General features: G+C 41.1%; 1 protein-coding gene across 1 annotated transcript in view; it reads left to right on the top strand.

Annotated features, from left to right (window-relative positions):
- Window positions 1–2,427: 2,427 nt before the first annotated feature.
- cemip2 (cell migration inducing hyaluronidase 2) overlaps window positions 2,428–10,115 on the top strand; it is a 29,741-nt gene continuing 22,053 nt past the window's right edge. Inside the window, exons 1-4 of the mRNA XM_042421899.1 lie at window positions 2,428–2,662; window positions 6,244–6,595; window positions 6,837–6,977; window positions 7,145–7,712. Coding sequence (XP_042277833.1) covers window positions 6,262–6,595; window positions 6,837–6,977; window positions 7,145–7,712 — 1,043 coding nt within the window. The 5' untranslated portion in view covers window positions 2,428–2,662; window positions 6,244–6,261. The remainder of the gene's footprint in view (window positions 2,663–6,243; window positions 6,596–6,836; window positions 6,978–7,144; window positions 7,713–10,115) is intronic.

Raw genomic sequence — 10,115 nt, 5'->3', positions numbered from 1 at the left:
AGGTGATTGTATTTTGTCATGGAAAACTACTTTTTTTTTCCACAACTCATTTCTGTCTTAAAAACAAAGTTATTCTTTCTTTCATTTTCACTTTGTAAATACTATTTGTACTGGACTGTCTTTCACAAGCTTTTGTCATCATCTCTCAACTCTAGTTCTTTAACTCTTGATATGACAACTGTTAGACCAAGGTAGGCCATCATTTTGGCTTTTCAGATGACCTTTATAATGGTCACCTTGACTAATGTCATCTCTGATTTGATTAGATTTTTTTGTACAGCATATTTCAATACAGAAGGAACTTATATGTAATAACAATATTAATATAGTAATTCAAATGTCGATAGAGAAAATAAAAATGGTATTTGAGAAGCAACTCAATTTGTGAGTGAACTTTTGATTTTGGGGGGAAACATTTTTTTTATGCTGCTTAATTTTAGGTCTGTATTACAGATGAAGATCATGGAGGGTCATCTTGTGCCATGATAACAAGGAATCACATGCCCTCACATGTGATCAAGACTGAACAATACAGTATAATGGAGTCTTCCTGCAGACATGATGGGGACTTACTCTTATTGTGATGAAGGAGAGCTGATGATCCTGGGACAAGAGTGTGCTTCTACATTGGCAGAGCTTGAATTTGGCTACATTACAGCAAAGTAGGTTGATATTTACTGTCAAGAAAACACTTCTTCTGTCCTGAGTGATGCAGGTTTTAACTCACAGGGTTTACCAAGTGTTTGCCTTAACACTGAATTGTAAGATTCTACTTGGACACATTATCAAACACCTGTGCAATTTAATGAAATCCAAAACAAGAGCCCTCCATCACATATTACATTTGTCAGAGGGAGGTAATATTTGAAGATGTATGCTGTGGTACTGTTATTGTTCATAACACTGTGCCATCTTCATTTAGATAACATTGTAGAAAGAAGCGTATTCTGCACAGTGTGTTTTTCTGGCTCGGAAGCACACAGTAGGGTACTTTCCCTAGGTCAAATTGAAGAGATGATATTTCAAAGCAGACTCCATTGAAGGGGAGAAATGTTAACTTGATACTGCTTCAGGTCAAGAGGTCAGCCCTGCTGCTTGAGCTCAGGGACAGTAAGAGTATTAAATAAGGAGATGAATGGGAGATTACAGAGCTTACAAGGAAGGATGTGGGGAAAATCCTGCAGTGAGACTCCAATTAAAATGAGAGATGTGAAAGGTATGGGAGAGGTTTATGACTGTCTATTTCTCACACTCATAAAACTGTTACTGTGTTTGTCATCTTACATGTATTTAATATTTAAACTTAAACATTTTTATTCAGCCTAGGGAGAGATTTAGCTAATTTGGAAATATCAAGGTAAAGGCTCTGCTACCTGCCCCTAGTGATCTTCTCTTTCACACCAGCAGGCGGCAGTATGGCTCAGATTTAAGCCCCTCCCCTCAATCCATGCTGCTGAAGTGCTCCTGGTGACACGTTCAGTAACTCCTCGGAAATCCCTGTCTTCTTATATTAAGTCACATAATAAAAGTGGGGCCTGTCTCACCTTCAGATCCCTAAGAATAGAAAACACACAGGCCACAAACTACAAATTCAGTAGTTGCTTTATAATATGAGTAAGAATTACAGAATTACAGTGATAAAATATGCTTGTGCACATTGTACAGGAACATACCATTTCTGTTATGGTACATCCACACATTAAGCCTGTACGGTTAATTTCACAGGTTATTACTGTTCTGAGGTCATGTGTTGATAGGGAATCAACGGCATACAACAGTATACTCTAGGACTCCTCTCATTTCTATCAAGAGAGGCCTGTAGTGGTGTTGTTGGTGGTGTACCCATTCTCAAAATACTAACAGATTCCCTCACCACAGTCACCGCATCACATGTGCAGCTTCTGGTGTCATGCTGTGTACACCGCAACATAATTTATTCACATAAAAATACATCAACAGATCACATTGTAGTGGTAGTCTAGATGTACTAGCCATTACCACTACAACGTTGATGGCAACAATTATTACTACTACTACCTCTACCACAACTACTACTGTTGCAGCTACCAGGACATTAGTGCTGATGTCCTCAGGATTGTGATGTCTTCAGGATTGTGCTATATTTAAATTTGACCACTAGGCCAACCAAAGACATAAATAAACCTTTTTGTTTGGAAACAGGATTACATTTTATGAGGGTGGAGGGATGAATTAGGAGGGCGGATTCAGGATTGTAGTAACAGACTTTAATAACATCCTGGAAATGCCCCTGACAACTTCCACCACCACCACCACCACCACTACTACAACCATTAATAATAATAATCATCATCATTTTGTGTTCTTCACTATCTTAGGCTACATCTGTCCCATTTGCCGCTATTTCCGACAACCTGTGAACGCATCATCACTTCCTCTCTTCCAAGCCGCGCCTGCTTCTCCCCCTCGGTGGGACCGGAGGGGCTGACCGACGGACGGACGACAGCCCATCAGCAGAAAAAAACACCATGTGAAGAACAGGTATATAAAAAAGGGACACGGAAAGCAAACTGCGAGGGTGAGAAGTTATTCGTCTCACCACCAACACCGGGTCAACGTTTTTAACGGCTCGGCAGAGAGCGAATGGACAGAGCGGGAGAAGAGCAGGACAGTCTCACCGACGGTACGACCGTGTACATTGTGTCTGTGTCTGTCTGTCTGTCAACTGTTGGAGGTGATAAGAGGTCTCACCGGGTGAAGCCATTGATTTGTGGGTTGTTTTCTTGTGAAAAGGCTTATTAATAGGTTTTTTAAGCGAGTGAAAACAGTCTAAGTTTGTGGGAGGGTTTTGTCTGTGCCCTAATCTGGTGTCTAAAAGTTGTTTTCAGTCTGTTGCTAACTAACTAACTACGTGTCCCATCCATAACCTATCCTGTCAAAAGTGAAAAAATGTAACTTTAACGCTAGCTTGCATGAACAAAATGAAAAACAGTATAGTTTATCTATAATTCTTATATAGTTATCAGTTCGTGCGTAGCTAACTTATACTATACATTATCCCCAAGGGTTCCTCTTCTGTGGTGACATTTCTCTGATGGACCAACTCTCAAATATGCAAGTGTTTCTTTATAGTAAAGAAAAGGTCGCGTGGAAAGAGGAACTGTGACCAAAAAAAGCCCATTAATCATCATAAGTCATGAAAACCCCCCACCTTTTAACCTCTGTTTAACCTTGATATCGCTTAATGTGAGCTAACGTACTCACTACACTACTATCAGTGATGAGAAGGTGACTTTTGAATTGTAATTGGTTACAGATTGCTAGTTACCTTGTTAAAAATGTAATAAGTAATGTTTTGATTACTTCATCAAGGTAAAGTAACTTATTATATTTGATTACTTTTCCTCAACAACAACTAATGTTTTAAATTAGGCATTAAAGCTGAAAAGTCCTAAATACAGGCACAGAGTACTCAACAATGATGACTATCAGACTGTTATTAAAGGTTCAGTATAATTTAATTTAAGACAGGAATGCTTTGATTTTAAAACACAACCACCAAAACAAATCACAAGTATGTAGATTACAAACATTAAACTGACCGCAGTAAAGGAAAAATGTAAGCATAACCTCAAACCAAGTCCACAACTATCAACTCCATGCTCAGTGGTGACAGAACTAACAATAGGGATGGTGCTGTTCATCATTTTTTGACAGTGGTTCCTGAATGACTCTTTTTCAATACCTCTTATTGATTACAGACAATTCTGAGGTCATATACAGATTTAAAATGAGCAAAAATCTTTGCATAGCCTCTAAAATAGTGATTTTAATAAAAAGAAAATTACAAGGAAAGATGTAAAGCAACAGAATGAATGTTATATTCTACATATAAGCTTTTTACCAAAGAGAATATATTCATATGTAACCCCTTTGTAATCGACAATATTTTAATTAACTGTAATTTAATTACATATTTTTTCTCAGTAACTGTAACAGATTACAATTACAGTTTTTGTAATTTGATTACGTAACGCTGTTACATGTAACTAGTTACTCTGACTACTGTAAGTGTGTAGTACAGTTGTGACACTGCTGCTTCAGCATATAGTTTTTTCAATGACTATAGCGAACACATGGCTTCCTGATGATTTCACTGCCAATGTCGATTTCTGAAGAAGCTAAATGATGATTTTACAGCTTAGGTATGTGTGATGGTCTGTCCCGCTTTGACTCCAGTGTTTCCCTCACATCTGTTTGATATTCAGTAGCTCTGAAATCAGAACAATATGAGAGGGAGGGAGGGAGTAATGACTCCCTGATTGTTAGGAAATACTACATGTCCACGAAGTGCTGTGCAGCCTTGTGATCGGTATAATTTCCAGACGCTGAGTAGCCCTAAGGTGAGTAAGTCCACAACTCTTTATGGTCTGACAGGTCAGTTTGTACCAGAGGAGCAGGAGCGGCTTGGCCCTTTTATGGTGAGGAATGTGAATAAAAACATAGCCTGAGATAGGGTTATAAAAAATGATGCCCGAGGGTTCATCCCATCATAGCGGTCGCACTGAGTCTGTGCAATGTAGGGCACAGACTGTGAGAACATCCAGAAGAAGCTGTAAGTTGCATGCCTTTGTTGATGACATTCCAGTTTAGATTAAGATGGAAAATTATTAGTTTAACTAAAAAAAATGGTTTAGAGACATTGTAATGGGGGAAAAACTGGCAACTCCAGTGTGAGGATTATCTGCTTTTCTGTTTTATATCATTTAAAACTGAATATTTTAGGGGTTTGCACTAAACAAAACAAGACATTGGACAAAACAAGACATCATTCTGCTCTCTGGGAAACTGGGCATTTCTTACTGTTTTGTGACTTTCAAGGTAATAGACAAAACAATTACTCAAGAAAATAATCATCAGATTAGTCCAAAATGACAAGAATGGTTAGTTTCAGCCCTAAATTGGATAATTCACAAGCTTATATTGTGGCCTACATAAATGACTGAGCCCTTGTTGAGCAGTCCTTGATTGTATATTGCTTTGTTTATGAGTTGAAGAGGTTTGTTGTCCTCTGGGCTAAAATGATGACTAATTGGCTTGACAAGACAATGGTTTGTTTTCATGTTTCTGTGGGTTGGCACAGGACTGCGTGTGTGTGAAGCGTTGATACCAACCCGGGTGATCTAAAGACTTTTAACAAGACTGGGTCATTGTTGAAGTCCTATGGCTTGTACTTGCTGACGTTTTGTTTATGAAGACATAAAGTAGCGAGGTTATGTCACTATAGTGGTACAGGCTGTTTGTTTAAAGGAAAAATGCCATTAAAGCCCTTTTTCTGCAGTGTCATTTCCTCTACTTCTGTGTGTTTATATGTGCAGGTGTGTGTCTATATGACCCTTTTTGTGCATGCGCGCGCGTGTGTGTGTGTGTGTGTGTCTCCATGGCTGCAGCTCAGTTAGTACTACTTTCTCTATTTGTGTGATATACAGGGAGCACAGCACACACTAGAGCTGCAGCACTCCTTCCCTACTGTAATTGGTGCCATCTGTTTTGGCTGTGTTAACATAGTCTCAGGAATGTTGCGATCCATTATTCACAAGCTCCTTCGTTACTGTGGTCAAGAGCAGCCTATGTCACTCTGTTCAGACCAAAGGAGAAAGAAGTCAAAGGAGAAGTTGACTGTTTTTGGAGGATTAGATTAATAGTCTACTTAAGGCTGATTTCCAGCATTGTTACCTGGAAGTCCATGAGTAAGATGCTTGGTGGCTTATTGCCTGTTTCCACAGAATCAGTCCTTTTTTCTCTCTTTGCCTCCTACTGTTTTTACTGTCATTTTATGTGTTCTTTTAGTGTCTTCTTCCTTCTCTTTGACCTCTTCAGTCTGATTCCTTTTTCCTTTCCTTACTTCACTCCGTCTCATCCCGTAAGACTTAATTTTCCTATTTTACCAACTTATGGCACCATTGTAGGAAAATACAAATGCTGTGTATGATTCAAAAACTTTTACTAACCCTAAGTCCTAGAACTTGAAAAACTGTCTAAGAAACATTTTGGATGTGATTACTACTGAGACAACTGAAAGTCTTACACTTTTTCTCATTGGCAGCAACAAATCCCAAATTTGTCTGAGGATGCCAAGAAAGAAACATCCTCAAAGACCTCATTGTTGAAACACACATTGTTAATGAATGTTTATTTTTTTCTCGACTCTTATTTTCTATCTCTCTTTAGCCCTAACCCTCTTTCATTTTTTTGTCCTCTCAGGTAGCAGACACATATACCATGCCGACAAGTGATGGCCCTAGCCGCTTCCCAGTTTTTGTGGCTCCGCCCCACGGCAACCACCAGCGGTCTCCGGGTTATGTTCCCGGGCGAGTGGCTCCGGTGCGCTCGCCGCCACCTGCCAAAGCTCCACCGCCTCCACCGCTAAAACCTCACGGTCCGCCACCGGAGCGACAAGCCACTTTCAGCCTGTCAGAGGAGAACCAGCGCCGGGAGCGTGCTCAGAGCCTCCAGCAAAGAAAGAACACACTGATCTGTTTTGGAGTGTCGATGGGTGCTTTCTTCCTCACCCTCATTCTTGTCCTTAGTCTCACAAATGGAGACGTTTTAGACGGTTAGTGTTACAAAGCACTGATTCAAATTTTTATGATTTTTTCCACCTATCAGCTATCGTTTAAAAAAACGATTTGCATGCCAGAGAGCCTTGCCTGATCCCTTTGCTGTTCACTCCGTTGCTGTATGTGTTTGTTTCCGCTTATACTCTCTATGTATATTTATGTACAGTATATCGCTGTTTAATGACATGTACAGTATATGAGGTTGTCTGATTTGTTACTTATTGGTCATCTTTCCAGAGAATTGTCCGGACCACAATCCATCCCTGAGTAACTGGAATCCAGGCCACCAACCAGAGAAGGCTGTGGTTGTCAGGAGGGGAGACTTGTTTAGATTAGAGGCTTCGGCCACCTTCCATTCACTAACCATCCAGTCAGGAGGTAAGCGCATGAAGTGTTAAGTAGCGTTTTGAGTTGTCATATTGATGGATTCACTTCATTTGTTAAACATGACATTGTTCCACAGGTTAAATACAGTTTATGTGTGTGTGTGGATATAACATACAGCATGCAAGAACTCATCTTTGTCTCCCTCTGACCCCTCATAGGTCGACTAGTTTTTGCAGACAATGCTGACGGCTCCAAAAACATAACATTGAAAACACGACATATTCTTATAGAAGCTGGTGGAGCCCTTCACATCGGTGCGCCCAAATGTCGCTACCGTTCTCTTGCCACCATAGGCCTCGAGGGCCGCTCCGACGACAAGGCGGTCCCTGAAATACCTGGCCTGGGCCGCAAGTTCATCGGCGTCATGAGCGGCGGAACTCTGGAGCTACACGGCACTGAGAGAGTTTCCTGGTCTCTGCTGACACGAAGTGTTCCAGCCTCTGGTCTGGCAACAGGGGGTTATGCCTTCCAGCGGAACTTCAGCCGAGGCATCAACCTGCGGGTGGTGGACCAGGACACAGCTGCTGTGCTGCTCTCTGAACGCTTTGACACACATGAGTCCCGTAATGACAGTCGACGGCTCACCCAGCTGCTTCGGTCCCTGCCGGCGGGTCGCATTGTCACACTGGCTATAGGAGACTCTGCTGTCAAAAGTCTTCTGGATGAAACCAAGAGGGCAATTGAAGAGAAGCTTGGCAGCAGCTTTGTCCATGACCTCAAATACAGGTAAATAACAGTTCCAGTTTATGAATGTAAGAGATGTACAAACTTTTATGCTAGAAACTTATTTCATTGTTACATACACTGGTTTCTCTTCAGGGTTGTAAATAACATAAACTGATATCAATAGAAATTAAAAGATAAGTAATTACATATAAACTGAGTCCAACAAAACAGTGTATAATAACAGGTGTTCATATCCGATACAGATGAAAATACACCTCCATAGATTGGTGTATGCCGTTGTCCTGGCCTGCGTGTGTGTTGTTAAACTGTATTAAAATATGCATGAGTGCATCTGAGGCTCAGCTGTGTTGCAGAATGTGCCAGCTCTTTAAAAGTTTGTATTGGTTCTCCATGGTGTGTTGTCTGTTGCATGTCTTTTGGAGTGTTTTGTTTATTCCTGGTCTCCAGGGGCTGATAAAGAAGGTTTATGTGTTTCGTTTAACCACTGAAGTAAGGGCCCTCCACCTTTGAAACAGCAATACTTGGACTGACAATACAAGCTTTTTGTTCCAGGTCCATCCCCCCCGTAAAAATGTCGTCTTTCATGTATCTTTCTTTTCATTTGGGATGCTCCCTTGAATTGTATCTATGTAATTCTCTTCCTGTTTCCCCTGTGTTTCCGCTGTATGCTGTTCTGCCAAGAAAGGATGTACGTACGGGATAACAGGGTTAGGGTCGATGAGTTTCCAGGATTTGTGCAAAATGTGGTGATTCAGGAGATTTTACGTCCACAGTTCTTATTCCCTCAAAGGGCAAGTACTGGAATTTTGACATAGGATGTAATCCTGTTCATGTGGGCTCACACTTTCTGTATGCTCATTAAGTGAAAAAATTGGATTATAGCTATTGGTCTTCTGTCAGGCTGCTGTCACTCAAACACATGTATAAACACGTGTTTCTTTCAATGGAAAATCTTAAGTGCAGCATTTAACTGTTATTTGTTGCTTGGCCTGGTTTGGTCCGTGGTTGGCTGAAAAGCAAAGTGCTACGCCAGATTCTCCCGTGTCACGTTTCACCTCTGGGGGTGGGTGCCAAGGCAGCACACAGTCTTCAAACAAATCCCCTACAATCCACAGCACAGTGTTTTAAATGGATCAGATGATAGAGCCCTGCGTATGTTCAGAAGTGTTTGTGTGAGTGCACCAGTAACGTAACGTGGTGCACACTCTTCTTATCCTTTCACCATTTATTGGAGGGGGGATTTTTATCTTAGCTTTCTGTGGATTTGCTTGTGGTAGGAGGAAACACATAGCACAAATTTATGAGACAGCATGCAGTTTAATGTCTCATTAAAGTCATACTAAGTTAGGTTGAGTGATTTTTAGACTGAGGCAGCTGGGTGGTAAAAGCATGTAACCATATAGGATGTAATGATGAAGCAACGGTCAAGTGATGACATGTGGCGTGTTGTGGAGAAACAACAGGGGATGGAGCTGGAACGTACTAGGAACATTTTTTTATTATTTTGCGTCAATGCCTTACACCTGGGTTCCCCTGGGGCATGATTCATGACCCTCTTTAACCCTTTTTGATCTCCAGCTCATGCTCACTTTCAAATAAACATTAACAAACTAGCACATGACCCAGATACTTAAGAGTTTCTGTAAGTTCACCTCCGTGGCGTCAGCCGTCCTTCCTGGCACAGACACAACAAGTGTGTCGGCTTCTGCCTCATGCCTGTTGACCCCTCTGTCTTTAATCTTCTGTCTCTCAGGAGAGCACTCACACACAGATAAACACACGTTCACGCTGGTCTATAGTGAATTCACTTCTGGACTCCACACATTGCTATTTCCGATCAAACAATGAGGTTGTTAAAGGGCTGATGAACATCCACTTGGGGATGTGGCTCAAGGAAAAAGTACAAATACTTCTCTTTTTCCCTTTGTGTGCCTCCAACTTTTGCTCTCATCTGTCTGTCATAGAGTGCACACTCACACAGGATGCATATCAGCAGCCTCAGGACAAAAAGGGGGCCTTCCTTGGTTTTTTTTTTTTTTTTCACAGAAAGCCACACAGTGGGGCTGTAATGACAGAACAGAGTGGGGCCCTAGATGGATCCTGTTTGTGTATCAGTGGGGTGCACAGTGACATGGCACAGGGGCTCTTTCATCTACAAGAAGATGTGTTTAGGTTATGAGTCAGTGGGAGCATTTATTATGTGCAGGGACAGACAATAACGCAGAGACAAATTGGAGTTTATAACATCACTGCTTCTAATAGTTCAGGGAGACTTTGTAGGTAATAAACGAGCATCTGAAGTTTCTCCAGTGGTCATGGTTTATTTTCCTTGATTGAATCATTACCAAGATAGAGTAAGCTGTTTATCACTGTTGTATGGTGTTAAAATGTGCCATGAGTTGACGCCTTTACTGCAGATCCATCATAGCGTTTGTTAAAACT

This window comes from Thunnus maccoyii, chromosome 9 (assembly GCF_910596095.1).
Source record: "Thunnus maccoyii chromosome 9, fThuMac1.1, whole genome shotgun sequence".
NCBI classification, from domain to species: Eukaryota; Metazoa; Chordata; class Actinopteri; order Scombriformes; family Scombridae; genus Thunnus; species Thunnus maccoyii.
This window is presented reverse-complemented; position numbering and strand designations above follow the sequence as displayed.